The sequence below is a fragment of the Marmota monax genome, unplaced genomic scaffold (genome assembly GCF_021218885.2).
Source record: "Marmota monax isolate L192 unplaced genomic scaffold, Marmota_monax_Labrador192_F-V1.1 WCK01_AAM20220418_F8-fsc00019, whole genome shotgun sequence".
Taxonomy (NCBI): Eukaryota; Metazoa; Chordata; class Mammalia; order Rodentia; family Sciuridae; genus Marmota; species Marmota monax.
The window spans coordinates 19171719-19198109 of NW_026695242.1; the positions used below are offsets into that span (position 1 = coordinate 19171719).

General features: G+C 37.2%; 1 protein-coding gene and 1 non-coding gene across 4 annotated transcripts in view; one reads left to right on the top strand and one right to left on the bottom strand.

Moving 5' to 3' along the window:
- Positions 1 to 26391, bottom strand: part of Bicc1 (BicC family RNA binding protein 1) — a 296259-nt gene that overhangs the window by 173925 nt on the left and 95943 nt on the right. For all 3 annotated transcript variants that reach the window (XM_046419762.2, XM_046419761.2, XM_046419763.2), the window contains exon 2: positions 15563 to 15609. In XM_046419762.2, coding sequence (XP_046275718.1) covers positions 15563 to 15609 — 47 coding nt within the window. The remainder of the gene's footprint in view (positions 1 to 15562; positions 15610 to 26391) is intronic.
- Positions 6860 to 6927, top strand: Trnav-cac (transfer RNA valine (anticodon CAC)). Its single transcript has one exon. It is a non-coding gene; the product is annotated as a tRNA-Val (tRNA).

Sequence of the window (26391 nt, forward strand, 5' to 3'; positions counted from 1 at the left end):
AAAGTTCCACAATATATCTTCTGGGAAATCATGCCATGGAACACTTGGTTCTAAGAGAATGAAACTGAACAGAAAGTGAAATCTTTGAGTAAATGACAGACACAAACAACAGAAAATAAATAAATAAATTACAATTACATATACATAACTACTTAATTCTTCCACTTTTATCAGTACTGGAAATCAACATGAACATACAATTTCTCTTTATACTTATTCACATTCTGTAGTAGTTATTACTAACCTTTGCTACATATTAAAATCACCTGGTAAGCTTCTGAAAAAATATTAATGCCTAGACCTTACTTCCAGAACAATGAAATCAGAATCTCTAATTCAGAAATTAAAAGTTAAAAGTTTCTCAGATAAACCTGTACTCCGGGGTTAAGTACACTGCTTTGGAGTTTATCCTTGCTTAAAAAAAAATGGTCAATGATGGAAATGGAGAAATAGGAAAGAGGACATGAATTCCAGTTAACAATTCATCTAGAACAATCCACCCATGAAAAATCGAGAATTGGCTATATTTATTCTGCATATGATACTGGATCTCAAATATTCTTGGCCTTCTCTTCTTTTTATTTGTACAACATTATACTGGTGGTTTTATGCTAATACTAGAGTATGCCGAATTGATAGCCAATGATTCTTTAAAGGATTCTTTAATTTTATACAGATAGAACCAAAATTTCTATTACTTGACAAATTTGAATCATTTATATCCATTTCTCAGAAGTTTTAGTTGAAGTTCCATAAGACACAGCCAGAAGGAAAACGCAAAGCCAAAATTTTCAACTGTTTTCCTGGAAAATACATTTTTAAAAGCTACATATCACAAAAAGTTCAGGACTTAGCTAAATGATGGTAATTATTTATTTTGTTGCCATAATTCTGAACTTGGTGATTCTACTGTCCAAAATATAATGAAGGTATCATAATAGTTGAAAGCCATGTTTCAAAACATCATTAAAAGTTAACCTTAGCCAGGCTTCGTGACCCATGCCTATAATCCCACCTACCCCAGAGGCTGAGGAAGAAGGATCATAAATTCTAGGCAAGCCTAGGCAACTTAGTGAGACCCTGTTTTGCAATAAAATCAAAAGGGCTATGGATGTAGCTCAGTGGTAGAGCTTCCCTCCATTTTACCCCCAGTATCCACTCTACAGTCCTATTCCTGGCACAGGGGCTGGCTCAGGGGAGAGAGAGTGAATGTCTCATGAATGGTGTCCTTGGTACCTCTGTGAAATCTGCAAGAAATCAATTCAGTCTAACCCCTCCTTAGCAGAGCTTCAGACTGAAGCTCTTTGAAAGCTAAAATTACCTCTTATTTAATATCCTAAGGAATGTAGAAAAAGCAGAAGAGTTTTTGGATTCACAGATGATGAGGGAACTTCGTCATACTGTTAACAGATGAAAAGGATAACAAAGTGAAGTGACACTCAAATGAGAAGACACACATATCCATGTTCCCATTAAGTACTAAAAAATATAACATTTCCTCAATTTTGCTCATACCTCCCTCTCAATATACCAAAAAAAAAAAAAAAAAAAAGCTAGGGCTTGCCAAACCTGCAGATCTGGGGAAGACACTTCTCAAAACAGTGCCTCCTACTGACTTACACATGAATTTGAACCACTGTCTGCAAAATCTTTGGTGGGAAGGGGGCAAACAGGAAAGAGTTCTATTTTAACTTTTCTAATTCACAGGGGATTGTGGGGAGCCATTCTCACACGTGACTGGGCGACTCCCGGTTTGGGTCTGAGGCGTTCTGGCTGTGTCGGAACTTTCCCGGCCCTCTCCTGATGAGAGAACCCGTCCCTGTGGGGGTGTGACTGACCAATGACCCCGGGGGCCCAATCACTGACCCTGACCTTGGAGTGCGGCCCCCCCCTCAACCTTCATTGGATGGAATTCTCCCCTGAATTTCTTGTTCCCCAATAAAAGGCTACTCCCTGGCGTGCTCGCTCGCTCTCTCTCCTGCTAGCCCTGAGTAATCCTTGCTGCCCTACGGGTGGTTCGAGGTTGGAGCCAGAGAGGGGAGCCGTCTAGGACCTAGTCATAGAAAAAGGTCTGTGTGTTTTATTTCGATCTCTGCTAGCTAACTTTTATGCCAAGAACCTCATTAATGAAACCAATGCGCTGGCCGAATGGTGGAGGGGATGAAGATTTCCCAGTAACTCCAGAGTAAATAGGCAATGAGAATGAAGCTTTTCTTCATTTTTTTTCTGCAGTCAAAAAAGTAACTGATGGTGAAGAAAGAAACCCAAGGAGGAAAGCCAGAAGCTCGATATTCTGTCTATAGTCTAAATTTTCCTCATTCCCCACCTATCATTACTTTGACACTAAGAAGCAGAAATATGAATGACTGGGGTGACCAAAGTCCTAAAAGTAGTCAATGCAAATAAAGGAAAGACATACTTATTTATAGACCACTTTGATTTCAGAAAGAGAGAAAGAAAGAAAGGAAGGTAATGAAATTTATTTTTCTATCACTTAAAATGCCAAACGATTGCTCTTTTCAGGAAGAAATTTAAATCGAAAGAAATAATTTTTTTTTTTTTACCGATTAAATTTATTTATTTATTTATTTATTTATTTATTATTTTTATTTTTTTTTAAGAAATAATTTTTTTTTATATTCAGAATTGTTTTATTTTGTTAAGAAGAAATGAAGAATTTTTGTGGTATATTGAGGTTCACATTTTGTGTGTGTGTGTGTGGAGTGGTGTTATGGACGCTGAATAGCCAAAGGGGCGGGATGTATCTGTTATTCAGTTATTGCCTCTCAGTGCTAAACCCAACCTTTTATATTTTGTGAGCCTACATTCCTGCTTTTCCAGATGGCTCTGCCAATAAGGACACTAGATGGAGATTTCAAAACTGGAGGAAGAACAAGTGGTTTTCTCCTTTCTGTTTGATTCCTGAGGGTCTCCTGTCTGTGCATGGTTCTTCTGTTACCCCGGCAAATCTTCTTCATCAGAACACCAACATTTTCTGCTGTGACCAGCGACAGAACCCAGTGTACAGTTTTTCTAACACTGAATGAACTTCGTCGTGTTTTCCATGGAGCCACCAGGAACAGGCAGCAAGTATATCTTCTGTAAAGATTCGGGTCTTAGTTCTCTGGGTCCCTCTTGTGAGCCCAGATGATGAGCTCTGGCTGAGTAATGTCTTCTGCTCAGATATCTGAGTTTCAGGTCCTCAGGGTCTGAAAAGTTTCCAATTTTGAGTAATTTCAACCTTTGTCATGTGCTTCCTCAGATCTCAGCAGTTGCAACCTTCACGATATTTTAGTCACATAAATGATTCATTTAATATGGTGTTTTGACTTGGCGGATACCCAGTTATTTATTCAAATTCTAACCAGGTGTTATTATGAGGGTTTGTTGAATATGTGGTAAACATTGTCATTACATTGACTTTAAGTAGATTATCCTAATAGTGTGGGTGGACCTCAATGATCTGTTGAAAGACTTTAAGAGCAAAACTGAGGTTTCCTAGAGGAAGAAGAAATTCTGCCTCATGTCTGCAACATAAGCTCCTGCCTGAGAGCTAGCATTATTCAAAGATTTTTTAAAAAAATGGAAAAAAAAAACAGTTTGGGAAAAGCCACAACTGCTAAACATTAAAAAAAAAAATGATAAAATAACATTCAGGATATTTAATAATTTAATTCAAGGATCGAGTTACTTAGAGAAGCATAAAGTAACAAAGTGTTCCCCTTAACCATTATTAAGAAAAACAGAATATGTTTATATGCTGTACTGACCTCTCTGCATGTTGGCCGGCTAAAAACTTTCCACAAAAAAATAAAATATTGACAAAAACAATATTAATGTCAATTGCCAAGGAGGAGGAGGAAATTCTGACATGTAAGATAAAAGCCCATGAGAAAACCTTTTTTGAAAACAAAGACAGTACTTGCTTTTCCCACCTACGATATTAATAACCAAGACCCCATTATTCTTTGAATAATGCTAGCAATTGACTTGCAAAAAGAAGCATGCCTTGAATAAGAATATTATTCTTACATAATACATGTCATATTCAGAGGCTCATCAAGCACAGCATAGTTAATGCTTTAAAATGTGCTGTGGTATTGCTGCTACATAAATATTTTAAATGACAGGTTTAAGAAAAATGTCTTAAAATTTATCTAAAGAGCAATAGTCTTTTAAAGATACAACTTAACTGAGCTACAGACAAGTTTGGCTCAATTGAGTTTCTAGAGACTACCACACACAGGTTTAGTCCACTGTCTACAGAGGGTTCACTGCTGGCTCTGATGCCCACCATCAGCTGAGGCCGGAAGACTTAAAACAGAATCAGGTCTTCGAAAAGCAAGGTTTGCTCCTCTCTGCCTTCTTGCAGGAAGTGCAATCAGAAACCACATAGACCACTAAGTACATAAACTAAAAAATGCTACTTAGAGACCAAAGCCAGGTAAGAGCATTGAACTAGCCAAAGAACAGATTCTAAAACAATATATTTTATCTATCTACACACACACACACACACACACAAAATGAAAACATATTAAGCACATCAAGCAAAGATCATTTGTAAAACCAAACTCTGTAATTTGAAGAAAGAACCAATTCATGGAATGACAACAGTCATTACTGTAAGTCTCCGACATAGAACAAACAAAAGAAAAATATCAGAGGAATGAATCAGACTGACCAACCTTATCTTGAAATCTGGCTGTTTAAACAAAATATAAAAGACTAAAAAAAAAAAAAAAAACATACCACTTATTTTACTGTTGTTCTGGTTTGGATTTGGAATGTTCACTTAAGTTCATGTGTTGGAAGCATGGCACCCAGTGCAGCAAGGTTCAGGGTGGGATTTTAGGCAATGATTAATTTAATAATTTGAATGGACTACTGGGTGGTAACTGTAGGCATGGCTGGTGGCATGGTCACTGGAGGTGTGGCCTTGGGCTATCCCCTTGATCTCTCTGCTTGGAAGCTGCCATGAGCTGAGAAGGCTTCTTTCACTGTATATTTCTGCCATGATGTTTCTTCAATGGAGTCAGCAGACGATGAATTGGGACCTCTGAAGCCAGGAGTAAAAATAAATCTTTCTTCCTTAAGTTGTTCTTGTGAGGAATTCTGGTCACATTGATGCAAAGCTGACAAACATAACTGAATTAATTTGCCTCCAGCCTTTAGACAGTCCACAAAATACACCACCATGACCCTAATTCAGAACCATACTTCGCAAAACTTACAGCTTCAGGCAGAACTTCTTTCACTTTAGAAGCACAGCCTACAAATGAGGGCAGATAATTACCGATTTAAAGAAAAACACTGATCATCTTTTATCAACAACAGTCAAGCACAAAGTCAAAAAGCACTGTTCAAGTCTCAGATTCCACCAACTAGCAGTCTAACCTTGAAAAAAATAAATCAAATGCTATTAGATGATAACATCATTGTTGAGAATAAACAGACAATGTCAATCCATCTTTAAAAAGTATTGATTCTTCTGTGAACCCACTTTAAATCAGCAAGTCTTATATTCTTTACTAAGTGCCACCTGGGTCAGACTAAAGGCATGAAACCAATCCCATGACGTTTTGAACTGTCACAGTGGCCGAGTTGTTTTCCCCAGGTAACCCGTGCAGTCCAGAATGAAGAAAGAAAATCATACAGGAGTTCTGTCAAGCCAGTCAAACCAGGTAAACTCTTCAAGACTGATGCTTTCCAACTTTCATATCTCAATCACCACAACTACCATTTAGTCTCCAAGCTAAATGTAGGTCAAGAGCCCTGAGAGAGACAGCATGTGAGCTATACCTATGGAGGCCTCTATCTGCCAGTGTGAAATCAGAAAATATCTTCATTTTATGTCATGTACCTAGCAATAACACTGGCACCAACCTTTCACCTTCAGTTGGTGAAGAATGTCAAGGAATATAAATTCTTCATGTCTGTAACCAATTCAACAATGCCAGAAACTCATATAATCTTTAGGGAGTTTGACATCACATCCATAGTGTGGATTTTCCAGGTTTACTATAATTGTACTGGTCAGTACAATTGTGTCCAAACTATTGTGCCCAAATACTGTTGCCATATTTAAAATGGGACACTGATCTTGCTACTGAAAGTGAACAAATTGGTGAGAGGTTCAATAAGTCATATAAAAAATTAAAAATTGAGCATCCTTCATCTGAAGAAAAGCAGGTATGGTGTGACATAAAAACCATCTTCAAACTGTTTAGGGCAAATGGATGGAGGAAAGTAAGGAAGAATCCTAAAAATTGGCACTGCCTTAAGAAATCTATTTTTGACCTGGGTGTGGTGACACATGCCTGTAATCTCAGTGGTTCGGAAGGCTGAGGCAGGAGGATGGTGAGTTCAAAGCCAGCCTCAGCAAAACAAAGAAAAAGGAGGCGCCAAGCAACTCAGTGAGACCCTATCTCTACACAAAATACAAAATAGGGCTGAGGATGTGGTTTGGAGGTCTAGAGCCCCTGAGTTCATCCCCAGTACCCTCCCAAAAAATCTGTTTTTTGTGTACATCTGAGATTAATTCTGTTTTTTAACTGTTGTAGGTGATACAGATGGAACTTTAGTACTTGAGGGGAAGTCCACTTCTTGGTCTTCTTTCAACATGAAAAGCTCTATAAACTGGAAACAATTTATGAATCCCTGGGCAAACTCAAGCTATTTTAGCCATTATTATCTACTTTTCTGCATAAGGTAATAGTTGTTAATCCTGTTTATAAAAGTAATAGAGGTTAATTGTAGGAAAATACAAAGGAAAATAAAAACCAACCATAATCTCATCATTGAGACACCAGTGTTAGCATTCTGGCATTATAACAAAATTTAATGTCAAGGGCTGGGGTTGTAGCTCAGTGGTAGAGCGCCTGCCTCACATGCATGGGGCCCTGGGTTCAATCCTCAGCATCACATAAAAATAAATAAATAAAAATAAAGATATCATGTCCATCTACAACTAAAAATATATATATTATAAAAAAAATAATGTCAAGATATTTATATGCTTTTTGTCCTCATTTTTGTATTTATAGTAATCAATTTCCCAAGTCTTTAAATATTTACCAAAAAAGCATGATTTTAATGACTACATAATAAGTAATCCAATGTTTGCATATGCCTTATTTCAAACATTTACAATTTGAGCACAGGTCATTTAATTTTGATTATTTACAATATTGCCACAATGAATATCCTTATACATGGGTCTTAGACACATCTCTAATAATGTTCAATGTGTGCACAGTCAGAATTTATCATAGGCCTAAGATATAAACCATTTTGAATTATAACAATGAAAAGACATAAATATATACACACCCACATGAGACTCTCAAAGCAAATGCAAAGCTCCTATTATTAAAACTAACCAAACTTAATCCTTCTTTAAATAATTACTGCCACTATCTTCAAAATGGCTCTGACCAATGCAAAAATGTTTACAGTTGCATATTATAACTATTAATTTAAGTTTGGTTCATCTGTATAATGTGGAGTAGTTCTGAAGTCTTAATATCAACCATAAATAAGTTTGTATCTCAAGATCTTTCAATTAACCCAGACAACTTCAGGAATTAAGGTAGGCTCTTAACCCATATAAAGACAGCATTTTACAAAATAACATACAAGCCTTTTAAACTAACACCAATAAATCCTTAACGTACACTTCAAGTCAGTAATCAGGTCCTGCCTTGTGGCTTTTTTAAAAAATCCTACTTTATGAATTCAATTTGATTTTCTTTATAATACAAAGTTTTGAGTGTGGTTTCAAGAAGAGAAATCATTTTAATCAATAACAACTAAGCTTTCATGAAAGGTTGATTTAAGATTATTATTATTCACTTTTTTAAAAATCATGCTAGCAATTAGATTACAATCACTACCATTAAAACATACACTTTAAAAGAATCTCAGTGACATTTCCTGCTTTCATGTTTCCAGAAAGAATAAAAAAACAGTAAATGTGGTTTTCATAAAGTAGTTGCACGAAATGACTGCCAAAATAAAAGCCAAGATCATGCCACTCCTGTTCAACTCAATGCAGGTGACTTTATGACATGCTATGAGAATATGGATTCAGTACCCAAGCGTCCTGTGCTCAAATGTACAAGGGACAGAAGCACAGAATTTAGAGGACCACAAGAATGGACGACGAGATTTCACTTCATCATTTTCTTAATCTTTTCTCACTAACCCACATTTAAACTCTCAATACAAGACAGCAGATAGTAAGATACAAAAATAAGACCAAACTGCATCCTTAACAACTTTACAAAAGATGATCTGACGGTGGGCGGGGGAGGCTGGGGTTGTGGCTCCACGGTAGAGCACTCACCTAACATGTGCGAGATGCTGGATTGATCCTCAGCACCACATAAAAAATAAAATAAAATAAAATAAAGGTATTGTGTCCAACTGCAACTGAAAAAAAAAATTTAAGATGATCTGACAGCCTTTGGGGGTGGAGTTCTGTGGCGAGCCATCCTTGGGCTATGTGTGGACTGTCTTGCAAAGCAGCCTAACTGAATAGGGAAATCTGGTGTCTGGAAACTTCCAATGGACATTTCCTCTGGTTGACTGCCCAGAGACACTGTGAGTCCTATTCAAGCTCTGCCCCAGGTCCCACACAGCAGCAGAGATGGGATGACCTGCTGTAACCACATAGCCCTTCTAAGATGGGTGTGGCCTACACCAAGATGCCAATCAACCTATTGACTGCAAGACATCAAGAAGCAAGACTCCTACCCTTGAAACTTTATCCCTGCCTTTGATGTATCCCCTTAAATAAACCATGGGAACCATTTTCTAACTGTCTAGCTCCAGCTCCTGTATAGACTGGACCTGTCAGGGGTCCGTCTTTAAAACTATCCTTTCTGGCTCTTTGTCTTTTGTTCTTTGCTAATTATTCTAGACATTAATTTCTCAGGTGGTTTACACCCTCTTTGGCAGGAAGAAGAATCCCTTAAGGAGGCACTGGCCACCTCCCTATTGGGTTCTTTTTTTCTAAGTCTCTCAAGTAGTCAGTTTCCCTTATTTATGCAGTGGTATGAGAACCTGATCACAAATTCTTTCACTGAAACATCCTGAGGACCATAACCATTCTATGACAAGTAGTAAGAGCCCAGTGTCCCTGCACATTAGCTTGTGGGCTTAAGTATCCTTTAGTAATGATATCCATTTGTGATAATCTTTAATTAAATTTGGGACCAATATTATAATTCTCAAAGTATTCTCAGCAAACCTGAAACCACAGTGACATTACTGTATACCCTTTTGTAAATGTGAACCATGTAAAGGTATCACTTATTGAAACAAACTTAAAGCTTTCACACACCCTTATTTAAATCTATTTTGATTTTTTTTAATGTTTAAGCATAAAGACTCAGTGTGAGAAACATACATTCATGGGCTATAGTTAATTTAACTCAATTTTAAATAATTGTTTTCATTAGCATTTTTGTCACTGTGACCAAAACATCTGACAAGAACAACTTAGAGGAAAAAAAGTTTTTTGGGGGGCCCACAGTTTCATTCAGAGGTCTCAGTCCACAGATGATTGACTCCATTGCTCTGGGCCTAAGGTGAGGCAACACATCAAGGAGGAAGGGTCCAGCAGAGGTAAGGTCAGCTCTGGGCAGGATCAGGAAGCAGGGGTAGGTGGGGATGGGGAAGGGGCCACAGGAAGAACATTCCTTCCAGGGCATATCCTCAGGGACCTGCCTCCTCCAACCAGACCCCACCTATCCAGTCAGTCCACTTGAACTAGGATGGCCTGATGAGGTCATAGCTCTCATAATCCAATCATTTACCTCTGAATAGTCCTGCATTCATAGGAATTTTTAGGGAATAACTCATATCCAAACAATAATGATAATTAAACCAAAATTCACTTCTATTACTACAGGAATAGCATACATTCAACACACACAATATAATGGTCAGTGGAAAAAGTAGAAGTGATTTTATTGCCTCTGCACTCACCCCCCATAAAATGACTGAAGTGTTCCTCAGCTAAGACCACCCAATATACTCATTTTGAGGTACAGAGAGAATCAAACTTTCCTCACAGCAATTTTCCCTTGGAAAGTAACACTTGCCACTTTCTAGTCTCAAAATGCCAACAGCAGTCTGTTTGCTTAAAAACAGAGTTTAAAAGCAATAAAAATATACCATGTAAACTACAGAACAGTATCTTGTTTATGTTAGCCATGCCATTAGCTCTTGTGACAAGGCATAGTTTATAGGTAAGTTTTTCAAATAAATATACAATATATTTCTAAGAGTATAATATATTCCTTCATTTAAAAATATGGGATGTATGGGCTGGGGTTGTGGCTTAGTGGTAGAGCATTTGCATACCATGTGAGAGGCACTGAGTTCAATTTTTAGTACCACATATAAATAAATGAATAAACTAAAGGTTCATCAACATCAAAAAAAGAATTAAAAAAAATAAAATAAAATATGGGGATGTGTACTTTGGGGGAAAATACTCTACACGACCCAGTGCAGAGGAAAACCTGGCTTTCACCAATTACAATGCTGACTGGATTTTGTCTTCTTCAGCCATCAGCATGGCTGATTCCCAAAGCGTTTTCTTTGATGAGTCACACTAGTAATACAATCACTGTGCCCATCCCTACCTAATATACTGTAACACATTTTCCCCTCCAAGATCTCATCATAATCACTTTCACAAGACGGGAAAAAAAAAAGAAGTGATTAAAGAGGAAACAGGACAGACAGTGAGTAAGCCATGAACGACTGCCCAAAAACCACAGAAAACCTGGAAGATGGTTTCCATGTGTCTCAATTAGATAAGTTACCATTAAACATGGACAAAGAACTACAGAGAGCATTAATAAACTTGCATCCAATCCCCTCTTTATGTAGACAGATCCAAAGAATAAAAAGTACAATTACTGGAGAATTTTATAAAATTGTCTCCTACTCTTCCCCTCCCTGCCCAACCCCCACAAACATTTGGGATGTATCCAATGCAAATCTGTAATCCCATCAACCAATCAGGAAATATTTCTAAAATCACATTAACATACATCTTTACTGTACAAGAGAAAAGACTGAGAGCATATGAACAGTTCTCTTTCTTGTGTCTATTATCTATTCATTCTACACAATTTAGAAATAGCATGTAACAAGCCAGGCATGGTGGTACACAACTATAATCCCAGAAGGCTGAAGCAGAAGGATAGAAAGTTCAAGGTCAGGCTCAACCATTTAACAAGACCCTGTGTCAAAATAAAAAAAATAAAATAAAAAGGGCTGGGGATGTAGCTTAGAGGAAGACAATCCTTGGGTTCAATACAAAGGTGGTGGGAGGAAAGAAAGGTTGAACTTGTAATAATAAGAAACATTTAGTATAAATGATTAGGGAGTTAAAATCTATCCAAATGTGATAAATAAAATTCACAGTTTTAGTAAATTTTTCTAATTATAGTAATTTTCTACAGAATTATTTCCTCCATTAAAATGAGATATTGACTGAATTATGTCCTCCAAAAATTCATGTGCTACAATATGTACAACTCTGCATAAGGGGGAGACAAGAGATATCCATAAAAAATGAACAATGGCAATAAAAAATCTCTATGTGTTTATAAATGAAAAAAAAAATTCATGTGCTAAAGTCCTAATCCCTGGGGCCTCAAAATGTGACTTTACTTGGCAATCGAATCAGGGTAGATGTAATAAGTAAGAATAAGACTATAGCAAAGTAGGGTGGATCCCCTAATCCAACATGAACTATATCCTTACAGAGGTAATTTGGACACAGATATACACACTGAGAGAATGAGATGAAGGCAGAGATCTGGGTGAAGCTTCTGTAAGCCAAGAAACACCAAGGATTACCAGCAACTCATCACTGGAGAGGCATGGAACAAATTCTCTCTCATCGCCTTTATACAGTATCACCTTGACCTTGGACTTACAGCCTCCAAAACTATGGGACAATACATTTCTATGGGTAAGACAGTTTGTGGCATTGCAGCCCTAATAAACTAAGACAAAAAGTTTCAAAGTATACCACACAAACACATCTACACTGTGACTACATATTTTTTTTCTTAACAGGCTGGCATTTGGTGAAACAGTGCATATCAAATCCATTTCTCCAAATGCCCCAGGCCCTCCTTCCCTCTCACTTCTGCAGCTAGTTACTTAACTAAGTTTTCTCTAACAGAATGTGAGAAGAAGTAACACCTGCCATTCCCAAGCCTTGGCTTAGGACCATGGCGTGCCTCCCCTCTGCTCTCTCCTCCTCTCACCAGCTCACATCTGGATGTGAAGTGAACCCGCATCAGACACAGAGATGAAGGCCATGTGACACATCACAGAAGGAACATGGGCCTCTGTAACTGAAAGCAGGGGACAAAGATACCACTAAGATGGAATTCCTCTTAGAATGTTACATGACAGTTTAAAAAAAAAAAAAAAAAAAAAAGACTGTTCTTCAGGTCATTATGTTGTGGGATTTCTTGTCTATACCACCTTATTTATTATCCTTTTACTCTAATAGAGTGTCAGGGGTAGCCTGTCAGTGAAATGGTGTGTAGAAATGGGGATAAATCTCTGTAAGAAAGTAATTTTAACTCTTTGGGAGAAGTTCCAGGAATAGAAAACTGAACAATCACTTATATTATAGCTCTAAATTTAAGATAATATATTTGACAATCTTACTATTTTCTAAACTGAAATTCAAATTATGGAAATCTACAAATGTTTATTCTGAATGATAGATTTAATTTTTTTCTATTTGAAAACTTAAATGAGAATAATTATTCTAATTGAATTTAGCATACTTTAATTAGCATAATTATGCTGATATGATTTTACATATGTTTTATGATACAAAAAAAAACAAAATAATATATAAAATCTCACCATCCTCCAATCTCTACCTTAGAAAGAGACGCTATGAAACAGGGTAAGGACCCTTCCAGAGCTGAAGAAGTTTTTAAAATCATTAAGGTGCAGAACTTGACATCCAGGTACACAGAGGTTTTAATTTTTGTTACACACACCTCAGAGTCAAAAGCAAAAAGCATTCCAATAATAAATGTTTAGATCCTTCATATTTGCATTACTCTGGGAGGATAAATATATTTCTTCAAAGATGCTAATGAGCATCAATATGGCCTATATCTTATATGTTTCCCAAAATGCTATCATATGAAACCATGTGATAAGGCCACAGTTCCAACTCAACTCTTCTTCACTACTTCGCTTGAACACAGGTGAACTATGATGTCCACTCTGTCTGGTCAGAACATCAGATTACACTCCTGGAATCTGAGTTGCTTCCAGCTTTATTAAGCTACAGGTTTTTTTCCAGGTGAGTATACAAATGTTATATGGACACCTGTCTATCAAGAAGATACTTCCCACTGAACTAAAGAAGAAATGAGAAGATAAAAATTACTCCAGTTTATTCACAGAACTCACCAACCTGTGACCGTGAATAGAATCCATGTGTCGAACTCGTAGTTCATGGGAGGCACATTATGTTGCTGGATTCAAACATGTGTTTCCACTTGAACTGCTGGAATGTCTATGTGGCTCCACAAAGGGTGATAAATACTAGAAAATCTTCGAAGAATAAGAGTCCTTTATGACCATATCTAACAGATTTTGATTCAACTTTGAAAATGTCTGAAGCACAAGAAGCTGAATGGTACACTTTTTATATCTATTGATGAGTTTAAAAAGAACAAAGAGAAAACCCTTTCCACAGAAAATATTATACTGTCTATTCACCAACCAGAGGCAAATCTATGATTCCTGCCATCTGTCTTGTCTTACCTTTGCTTCCAAGCCTGCCCCAGCTAAAGGCCCAGGTATTGAAGGTAAGGTGGACACTAACCACTGTCTGATAATGCCATGCCAGGGGTTCCAAGCACAGTACATGAACTTCAGCTGCGTGTGCCTAAAGAAGGAGTAGGAATCTGATATTCTGGCATATCCTATGTGGCCAACAGCACTACTAATTTTTTTTATTTAAATCCCTTTAGGAAAGATCTTCCCCTTCAAATAAAGCACTTACTTCATCATACAGCACAGCCTACCCGCCCCCCGATTTAGCACCATAAACCCGCACATGTAGTGTGCCAGTCAAATGTCTGAAGGGTAGTGCTGCATGAACTCTTCCACCTCAGAACCCCCTTAAAATCTGCTTCTTTGCCTAGAAAGCCCTTTCCAATCCACCCAAACCTACTTCTTTGCCTGGTTAACTTCTACTCTTCTAAAAAGACATGAAGAGGCCCTTGCTAGTCTTCTAAAATCCCAGGCAAGTGCTGATCCCTCTCTGAAAAGCCACAGATTATTCTACTGTCTATTTATGTGTCTATATCACCAGACACCTCATGTTCCATCAGAGCAGGAACTGTGCTTGGCTCATTTTGGTCTCTCCAGTGTGTAGCACACAGCAGGTAGTAAATAAATACCTTTAAAAACCAAGAAATGACCCACTTGAATCAAAGAGTGAAATATGATATATCAAGAAATTTGTAATGTTTTGAACAACCAACAATAAAAAATTTTTAAAAAAACCAAGAAATGGCAATATAAGCATCAGCTCTGACAATATTTGTTTTTAATACTCTTGGAAGAAAATGTAGATAAATGATGAAGTTGACCCCCCCCCAAAAAAAACAGCTCTCACAGAAGGCAGGAAAAAAAAAAAGACATTTGTAAAAACAGGCACCTGTGGTGGTTCCATATAGGTGTTTTACAAAGAGCTGATGACTTTCTCAAGTGCTATTTAGGCTCATCTTCAGAATTTGCATCCCTTCCAGAATACCTGCATGGACATACCTTCTAGGTCCCAACACAGGGACACAAATACCCTATACCCAAATGAACAAAAGTAAGAAGAATATGAACTCAAGTCAACCTTTTCAAAAGGATAGGCATCGTTTCTTTGTATAAAACATTCATTTTGAGAAATAGTGTTATAAATCATCAACTACCATTCATAATTTCTTATAATCATTTTTCAAAATAGCTCCAGCTCTCATTTTCCCTTGCAACATGTGGCTGGCCCAACTGGTTTCATTGAAGGTCTGAACTTTCAGGGGACAGCAGGAACAGAATGGACATAGTGACCAGTCATGAGCAAGTATCTTTTATTGATTACAGTTTCCTGCCCATAAATAAGGCAAGCTGCTAGGGATTCCTCTTTGTCTTCCAAATCAAACATGTTGTTTAGGGAAGGAAGAAACAAGATAGCAATAAAAGCAGATAATCAGGACAACACTGCTGACTTTTGTGTGAGAAATTCATCTGTATGGCCTCACTCATTTCTTGCTTTCAAACAAAACCTTCATTGGATTTGCCCCAGAAGGAGCCTTCTTAGAATGATCAAGTTCCATACATCATCCCTCCCTTACCCTACTTGCACTATTTTTGGCTAGATTATCCAAACCCATTCTCCTTCACAGGAAGGGGATCTCTCAGGGCTCTCCAGAGCAGCTACTGAGATGGGGATATGTCCCCTTACTTATCCCCAAGGTAAAAATAAAACACAACTTACCTTCTGAAAAAAGTCTTCCCCACTTCTGCCTTTTCCTTCAGCTGCAGCTGTAAATAAAAATGTATACATTTAAAATACTTTCTCTTTTCAATTTACGTATTCAAAAACTCTTGGGTATCAGGTAGGAGAGTACGAAGGTCAACAGGACATCCTGCTCTCCCAAAGCACAGTGCCTCATCAGGATGCAAAGTTGATAAACAATAAAACACAAATTCCAATCAACTGCACAGCTTTAGGTTACATAAAGATTCAAAAAAACTCACAAGTCTCTATTTCCACAGAGACAAAAGTGATCTCATCCTTTCATTGAGAAGGAATATTTGAACAAACACAATGAAGGAAGTCATCAGCTCCACTGCTCCAAGCACTTCCTATCTGTAATCGATAACAGGTGGAAGGCTGCTTTGCCAACAGGTGGCTCACCCAATGTGGCCTACTGTGGAGCCCTTTCAGTTTTATGCTTCACAATGACTATATACCCTGCTTGGATTTCACTGCCATTCTGTACTACTTTAATTCATTCCTTCATTCACATATACAAAGTGAGAACCAACACAATGTGAGAATGAGGTAGTAATGATACTGAAGATCACAGCCAACAACCAACTTCTTGTGAGATTAATAAAAAGGTTACTACATTTGAACAACATTTTTATATCTAAATGGTAACCTATAAATTCAGGACAAACCCAGTGCTCTGCCCAATGTCAAAAAAAAAAAGAAAAAAATCTGTGACTCTGGATATGTTTCATTCATCTTTGGTAAGGGTAGGGAATCTAAGAGGAGAGAAGAAACAAAGAGCCAACACCATCTTGCTGCAACTGCCTCAGACTGCCTGGACCCAGGGGCAAAACCCAAATAGAACTCTGATTCAGGTGTAAAGTGGAACTGGAGTTAAATGGAGGAGCCAACTCCTGGCAAAGATAAGAAAGGACCTTGGACAAGAACTTCTGGCAATCAAAGTCTAGAAGACCATGGTAACCCAAAGGCCTGCTGGCAACAACGCAGCAGGGAAGTGTAAGTGTGCACTTGTGTGTGCTCACGTCCCATGTTAAAATGATTAAAGACCCAAGAAGTGTGGAAGATCAATCACTTAAGTATCATACCTGCCACTTGGCACATTTTGACAAGTACCTACTATAAATCTGATATGCTAGGTAAAGAATTCAAAACCCAAAGAAATTCTCTCTGCCCTCGAAGAAATAACAAGTATTAAAATTTAAATTCTTTTTTCACCAACTCAAATTTCACAGTTAAATATAGAACACCTTCTATAATACCTTTTTAACCTTTTCTTTTTGCACAAATTCCACACAATCAACAATGAACTGAGCAAAGACGTTGATTATGGACCAGTTGAGTCATACATTTCCACAAATAAAATCCTTTGAAGTTTACTCAACAAACTATGGTTTTCACTAAAACTTGGCAATGTATCAATATTAAAGCTTTAAAAAACACATAAGACATTAAACTACTAAACAAACTGGCAAATGTGACCAACACTAGCAGGAGGGGGCCACCAAGGCAAGATAAAAACTCCATACCCAAACCGAATGACCCAAACCGAATGACCCAAACCTAGTGATAAGTGCCAAGGGGCCCTTCAGCTCAGCTAGCTCTTGGGTTGTCTCTGTCTAAAGTTAAAAATAGCCAAAAAAGGACTGTATTCAATGACACCTACAGTGACTTGGCAGTGAAAGTAGCAAAGTCATGAAGATTTAGAAAAAATATATATCTAGTGACTTCAAGGAACCTCATCTTTGAAATTTTCACAATTAAAGATATTCTGCAAAGTCTATCTGTAAAATAAATAATTACTCCCTTTATCACAGAAACTCCTTCTCAACTTAGAATTCATCAGTTTAGATTTCAAGATACAATTACCTTCCATTACAGAAATCTCCTTTAGGACACTTATTTTGCTCATGACAAATCCATTATAATTCACAACCTCAAAGGGCTCCTCAAGAACTGGGGTTGTAGCTCAGTGCAGAACACCTGCCTAGTATACATGAAATCCTGGGCTCACTCCCCAATACCATACAACAAAAATTTCCTTCATTTCATGTCCATCAAAACACTAGAGATACTTCACAGAATGGCCCTTCAATCTCTGGATGAATAAAAAAGGGGCAATTTTCTTTAGTTAGACCCAAACTATAATTAACTATGTTCCAAGAAAAAAACACTCAATATTTAACCAGAAACCCACACCTCTAGCAAGCTTTTGATTTGTAAAGGAATGGAAGGGCAGAAAGCCACAAATAGCATACTCATTGACAACAAAAATTTGATATTTTTATTCCAAGGGTTAATGTACAGTAGAACCCCCTTATCACAGGGGATACACTTCACGATGCCCAGTGGACGCCTGAAACTACAGATTTTACCAAATCTTATGTATGCTTTCTTCTTTTACATACATATCTATAATAAAGTTTGACTTATAAATTAGGCACAGTAAAAGATTAACAATAAAAACTGATTTTAAAAAGAATTATAACAATACTACAATGAATTACAGTGTTGTTGTAGTGAATATGTTCTGTCTCTCTCTCAAAATATCTTACTATACTGCACTCATCTTTCTTCCTGTGATGTTATCAGATGATACAATGCCTAGTTGATGACATGAAGTGAGGAATGACACAGATGTAGTGTTAGGTTACTACAGGAGAGTTGCTTGGACACAGTGTAGAACTGTAAAAACTCTGACAGTTGATCTGAAGACTGAAATGGCTACTAAATGAGTAGTAGGTACTAGTAGGTACTAGGTGGGTAGGGCATACAATGTATATAAGCTGGACAAATAAGACTCATACCCCAGGCAGGACAAAGCTAGACCTCATCACATCACTCAGAAAGGCACATAATTTAAAATTTAAAATTATATATTTCTGGAACTTCCCATTTAATATCTTCATCCTACCACTGTTCACAGTTAAGTGAAACTGCAGATACGAGAAGTCTACTGTGAAAGTAACTCCAGATCTGAACCTGATTTTTCTTAAATTTTGATGTGCATATTTCCTGGGCTCCTAAGGGTCCCAGTAGAAGACAAGGAGTTGGACTCTTGGTTAGATCATTGTTTCATATGCTAACTATGGTTAGACCAGTCACTGGCACTTCCTAGAAAGCATTCTTATTTTATTGCCAGGTCAGTGGGTCTCCTGAAGAACTTCTATTGATGGTAAGGAACAATCAAACATGATCAAACAGGGATCCTTCTGTGTCCAAAGCTGAGTGTCTCATTCTTATTCTCAAACATACTCTAAATCCTTCAGTACGAAAATAAAAATTCCTACAAGAAATGAAAGTGAGGGATTGGGAGACTAAGGCATTGCAAATATTTTTCTCCGTATAAACCTAGACATTAAAAAGGTTAATTTTACAGATCAAGAAAAAAAAAGAAAGAAAGCAATTCACTCTTTTATTACACAAACATTTGGGTCCTGTACCAACGAAGAGAGAGAACCAAGTCCCTACACTCTTTCAACTTACAACCCTTACCCATATAATAGTCAAAGCTACTCAACCAGAGAGAGATAGCCAAAATGAGCTTTTCACAGTAACAACTTCATCCAAGTTAAATTTATTATGAATTTAATTTTGCTATTCTTATTCTGGACAATGCCCTAAAAAACTACTCATTTTACTCTCAACCCAGTGGTTGAACTGGACAGCTACTGTTAGACCTGCAGAATAAAGGGTATTCCAGGGAGACCACTGGAGACTTGAATTACGAGAAAAGAAATATGAGGGATGATAATATTTTGACTCAAATCACTTCCTTTTCATTATATTTGGATGGCAAAATGTTGTCTGTGAAATAAGCCAACCTATACTTCAAGGCATGGTATTCCTTGACATTTGAAGTCTGATTATATTCTGTAGTAAAATAGTTCTACTGGTCTTTTTGCAATCTTTTAAGCAAATTGTCTCTCATCTTTTTCATCCCACAATAACATGAACACACACGATGATGTTGCAGGTTTTTTAAACGGTCTTTACAATATGACTTCTGTCTGATGTTCCAAAGTTTATCCACTTGAATTTTAAAAACCTGGGATTGTTCCTGCCAATACAAGCAATTGTCTTTATTTTTATGACACAGAGCACCAGGATTAAATTACTTCAATACTACTGAAACATGGCTGGCTAAATGTGCAGGTGAAGCATTTCATATTTGAAGCTGAACAATTCATTTTTATGTTTATTATAATTTCTAGTGCTTTTCCATATTTTATTTCATATTTCTGCTTTATAAGAAATATGGGATGGCAAAAGCCGCTGCCAGCAAAAACAGCACAAGTTGAAACAGGTGTAAACTATTATAGTCCCCCTAAACTACGGGGCATGTTTAGTTAATTACTGAATTAAAGGGGTGTGGGGGGAAGCTACATTTTAAATTCTTCCCAGGGCATATGGAAACTTAAGTATCCTTTTCATTTTGAAATACTTTTCTTTTAAAAAAATTTTTTAGTTGTAGATGGACACAATACCTTTATTTATTTATTTATTTTTAAGGGATCCCAAGGATCAAACCCAGTACCTTACACATACTAGGCAAGCACTCTACTACTGAGCCACAACCTCAACCCCTTGAAAATCTTTTGTTACAACAATTGATGTTTTATAGACATAAATCTAAAAACATGAGTATGTACTTCATATTTAAAACACAGTGTGGAATAAATTTAAATATTACCTTGACAAACAACGGGATTCTTTCTCCTTGTGGAATTTTAGTAAGAAATGCACAAGTTCAAAATGTATAAATAATAATTGATAAATAATTCTCCAAATCTGAAAAGACTCAGGGCATTCGTCTCTGTTTTTAATACAGGTCAACCATGGCACATTTGCAACTAAGAAGGAAGCTGCTATATCTTTAAGTCACCTAACAGATAAATGTAGCCACTCAGGTATCCTGATTCTCCTATAAAATATTTTATTCAAGATGTAAAACCTTCACTTATTGTGTCAATTTAATCCATATGATAAAAGAGCTATACCATATGTTTTATTCTACATATTAACTGCTTCCAGAAAACTTCCCTGATAGTTGGGCCAACTCTACTCAAACAGCAATCAGTAAAAGATGTAGCAGATATAGTTTCTGTACACTTCCAGAGAAACTTTTGATGTCCATGAATTTTATCTATCACTTTGGCATGCAAAGTTCTAAGAACTGACTGAGAAAAGAATAGACACTAAGTCTGTTCTTAAAGTTTCTTCCACTTCTCAAAGTTTAAATTTAAAATTCAGTGTGAAAAGTGTCATCTGAATGTTGTATATCTCAATAAGTGGGGAGATTTTCAGACACCATCTTTCCCCAAAACTCCCTACCTAATTCTCAGAGCCCACCATGAACAAATCAAATCCATACTCCCTGGATAAAGAAATTATGTAGGCCTGCTGAGAAAAGTCAAAAAGAAATAAACAAAAATAAATATGAAATTTATCTTACAGTGGCTGGATTAAGAATGCTTTTGTTCTTTAGATTTTTTTCTTAAACATTTTACTTCTGCAGTCAAATTTCAAAGGTCAAAAATGAAACACTATGGCTGGGGTTGGATCTCAGTGGTAGAGTGCTTGCCTAGCACATGTGAGGCACTGGTTTGATCCTCAGCACCACATAAAAATAAAATAAGGGTATTGTGTCCATCTACAACTTTAAAAAATGCTCTAAAAAATGCAATACTAAATTGAGATTTTTTTAGTATAACATAATTACATAATGATGTTATTCTGTATAAAAGTCTGTACATGTGCATATACAAATATAAACATACATGTGTATTTGTATGCATGTTGCATGTTTACACACACACACACATAATGTATATATAAGGAAAAAAAAGACAGGATAAACACCAAAATGTGTACAGTGGTTATCTGAATTACCAGGTAACTTATAACTTTCTCCTTTATGTTTTTCAGAAGACCTTTAATAGCTTCTATTGCTTTTTTAATTGGAAAAATCAGATAAAAATAATTTTGAAATCCTCCTTCCTATTTAAGAATGAGCCAAGGTATTACCATCACTGGTTTGTCAGAGCATCATCTTCTGCTCACAGTGCATAAAGCTATCTCATAAAAGTAAAACAGTCTAATATAGATAAAAGCCAACTAAGGAGACAGCAAATAATACAATATCAGAGATGGGAAACAGTCAATAGCATGGTACCAGGTATAGATCAGAGGCTTTGATTAACCTATCACTTTCAGATTGAAACACTGTACAGCTCTCAACAACAACAAAAAAAAATTTAATAATGCCTATAGTAAGAAACTCAGCTGAAAACACTAAACAATATTTGGGAAGCCTCCATGTCACAACCAAACTCAAAAGACAGAAATAGGCACTCTCCAAAATACTTGAATCAAAAAGAAAAACATGTATATGTATACATTTCCAATTAGAGACTGCTTTAAAAAAAATAAAGGGCACTTTTACTACAACATCCAAGGAAACATAGAATAAAAAGGATAACATCTTATGGATTTACTACATTCTAAAGGGCTCTATGACTAAGAGAATGAAGGAAAAGAGATGAATTATCCAGGGCAACTTGAGCTAAGAACATGAGCCATCAGCTGAACTACACCAATAATCTAAGAAATCCTTTAAGGCCATTTTTTAAATTGCATTTCTCACCAAATATTTTCATAAAACTAATTAAAAACTATAAAGATTGTGACAGGAGTAGAGGCAAGAGTCCTGATCTAACACCAGGGACCACTGCTGCTTTTGTTAAGGCTTTGCAGACTGTATTTCTCAAAATGCAGATTGCAGGGGATTTTTTTTGTTATTTTTTTTTTCATGTGTCAAATCTCTTTAGGCAACATTCCAATGCTGGGGACTAAGACAGTGATGGCCCTGCCAAGCTCGGGGCACAGCAGAAGCAAGTGAGGGCCAGAGTTCTCTGGAATCTATGGGATTTTAGTTTCAGAAACCATCTGTTGCTGTCATATGTAGGAAAACAGATATTCACAAAAATCTGAGAACATCTAAATTAACTGAAAACTCTCAGGCAACTTTTTCTGAACTCATCTATCTAGTCCTGAGAGATTATGCAGACTTCAAATTTATTGGCCTGACAATGAAGACTTCCTTGTGGACTGCAGAGGCCAAGTTACATCAATGGAACTTCAGTCTGACTGATGAACAGGTACTTTGGTCATGTCAAATGTCTTGCTTTCTTTTTACACAAACAATTCCTGAAGCATCAATTAGTCTGGCCTAAGGCCATAACACTGACAACTCTGAGGATTTACATAATATCAGCTTCTGTTTAAAATAAAAATCAGCACTCTTCTACTTTTATCAAAAACTAAAGGATGTTGGTGGCCTGTATATAGTTGAACATAATTATGAATATCTAATACACCATGGTGAGCTTACACTGACCTTCCAATTGAGCTATACCATCTGACAGCCACCAGCCATATGCATCTAGTGAGCACTTGGAACAGAGCTAGTCTGCAAGCTCAGAAATGCTATAGTTTTAAAAACTTGGTACAAAATTAGTAAAAATCTCATTTTTTTTACTTAAATTTGAATGATATGACTTTAATAGATGAAATTAAACTAAGATATATTATTAAAACTAATCTCATCTGTCTCATTTTCACTCTTCTCAAGGTGACCATAAAACTTAAAATTACATTTGTGGCTCACATTATTTTTCCATTGTACCATGCCACCATAGGGAATAACAACTTACTTCACTGTTATCCAAAGAGGACTGAAAGACTCAAGTAGAGAGCACAGCCAGGGGCTATGAGCGACTGAAAACAAAGAATATTTCCAAATAGCAGTAGTCAGCAGCTAGAAATCAAAGCTCTATCTGTCTTAACCTCTTGGGAACATTTTTATTTATTTTTTTTTTTTTTTAATTTTTTATTGTGGGTTGTTCAAAACATTACAAATTTCTTGACATATCATATTCCACACTTTGATTCTGGTGGGTTATGAACTCCCACCTTCACCCCATACACAGATTGCAGATTCACATCAGTTACACATCCATTGATTTACAAATTGCCATACTAGTGTCTGTTGTGCTCCGCTGCCTTTCCCATCATCCACCCTCCCCCCTCCCCACCTCTCCCCTCCCCTCCCCTCCTCTCTCTCTACCCCCTCCACTGTATAACCCTGAGGGTCTCCTTCCATTACCGTGCAATTTACCTTCTCTCTCCCTTTCCCTCCCACCTCTCATCCCTGTTAAATGTTAATCTTCTTCTCCTGTTCTTCGTCCCTACTCTGTTCTTAGTTACTTTCCTTATATCAAAGAAGACATTTGGCATTTGTTTTTTAGGGATTGGCTAGCTTCACTTAGCATAATCTGCTCTAATGCCATCCATTTCCCTGTAAATTCTATGATTTTGTCATTTTTTAATGCAGAGTAATACTCCATTGTGTATAAATGCCACATTTTTTTTATCCATTCGTCTATTGAAGGGCATCTAGGTTGGTTCCACAGTCTTGCTATTGTGAACTGTGCTGCTATGAACATCGATGTAGCAGTGTCCCTGTAGCATGCTCTTTTTAGGTCTTTAGGGAATAGACCAAGAAGGGGAATAGCTGGGTCAAATGGTGGCTTTGGGAACATTTTTAGAGGGAAGAAAAAGCCTTGTTAGTACTTTTTGGGGATGGTGGTAAGGTTAAAGAATTACAGCCAGTTTGAATAAAATATGTAACATTAATAATCATTTCCTTAATATCCTGCTTTGGCCCAACCCAAAGCCATGAAACTATTTAAGAGTTTATGTGGATGGCTATTTAATGGAATGAAGTTTATATTTCTTTTGTGTTTATAATAACATGGCAATGGGGCAAGCCAACTTGTTTTAAATCAGAAACAAATGTGTTCCCAGCATGTTTGAAGCTCAGGTTATATGCAGAAAGGCCAAGTGCTTTCCAATTCTCCCCATTCTTAGGTTAAAAGACACATGCACTGGGGCATACAAAATTTATTTATCACCTTGGGTATACAGAGAGGAGATAAAAGTTGTAGAGTCAGAAAATTCTGAATTCATCTCTAGGCTTGCAATTGACTAAAACTCTGAGCAAGTTCTTTACCTTCCCAAAGCTCTGTTTTCACCTCTCAAGACTGCAAATTAGCACCCTTTGAGCAGTTAATAAATAGAAACCCTCAACCTTGACCTTTAAGAACTTACACTGGAGAAATAATATGACAAGACTCTAACAGGCTGAGGGTTATGGAAGAGTCACAGATTTTACAGAGCAGAAATTCAAAGAAAGAATATATAGGGAGCTTTTGAGCTGATTATTAATGTCAGTTTTAGATGTGGGACATGGAGAAAGGGAATTCTGAGTGGAGAAAATGCTATGATACTCACATATGTCTTACTCCAAAACTTTGATTTCATTTTTAAACACTTCAAAATACCTGAAATAGCACTTGTGCCTTGAGGGAAACAGAAGGTACAGGATGGCAGAGATGAAATGAGTCCTCCTGGGACTTTGGTGTGATTTTGTTGACTTGTCCTTACCAGCAATGGAATGGCCTTGTATGCTGATGGATTTCAAGGTAGATTACTGCTCTGTGACTTTGACAGACCAGTCCTCACAGCTGGAGCATTACACACAGAGACACTTCCCAAGGATTCGCCCCCATGATCTGATTCCTCAACTATGCCCCACCTCCCTACAGTTTCCACCACCTCCCAGTAGTTCCTTCAGCTGCCAATAATTCAGCTATCCACTGTGGGGTCAGAGCCCACAGGATCCACTCTCTTCCCAGGAGCCCCCCCTCCCGACACGGCTGTGTTGGAAACCAAGCCTTCAAGGCATGAACTACTCCGGGACATTCTAGATCTAAACTATCAAACACAGCCTGTCTTTTCTTATTTTCACCTAAATACTTCAAAACACTTGAATTAGCACTTGTGCCTCAAGGGAACCAGAAGGTACAGAATGGCAGAGATGAAACTGAGTCCTCCAGGGAGGGATTGTGGGAGTGAATTCAGGTTGGCTTACACTGGTTCTTCATCAGAGAAAGTACCACTCCTCGGAGGGGTGTTTGGAAATATATGGGTTTTGTTTAGTGTTTAGTCATCACAGGGCACCTGAGGTAGAGGGTTCAGGGGTATAGACATTAAGTATCCAGGGGCCAGAGTGCTCATAAGAGAGTTGAGCTGGAGTATAATACGAGCAGTGCTAATAGAGGGCTTCTGTTAGAAATGCCTTTTCTTCAGTGAAAGATCTTCTCAGTGGTACATATCTATGCTACTTTTCCATTCTTCACTGTCAGTGACCCTGACTGAGTAAAAAGATCATGTACTATCATTTAAACTAGGACAACTATTCCTACTTAGGATAAAAATTTGCTCCTGAGTTCTCCATGTGACTAGCTCTAATGAAAACCAGCTCAGGCCCATAGCTGATGCAATGTTCCACCGATCTGTCAAAAGAAAGTCACAGAGCAGTGATCTACCTTGAAATCCATCATCATATAAGGCCATTCCCTTGCTGGTAAGGACAAGTCAACAAAATCACACCAAAGTCCCTGGAGGACTCATTTCATGTCTGCCATCCTGTACCTTCTGGTTCCCTGAAGGCACAAGTGCTATGGGTTTTACTACCTCACTCTAAAATAGTAACAAAAGTAAAATCAAACAACAGACAGTGGGGGATGAGGAAGAGATTAAGGAAGAGGAAAAGAGAAAGAAGAGAAGAAGGAGGAAGAAAGAAAACCAGGGAGAAAAGGTGAAAATAAGAAAAGACAGGGTGTGTTTGATGCAAGTTGCACTAATACAAAACCAAAAAAATAAATAAAACTTCCCTAGTATTTTGC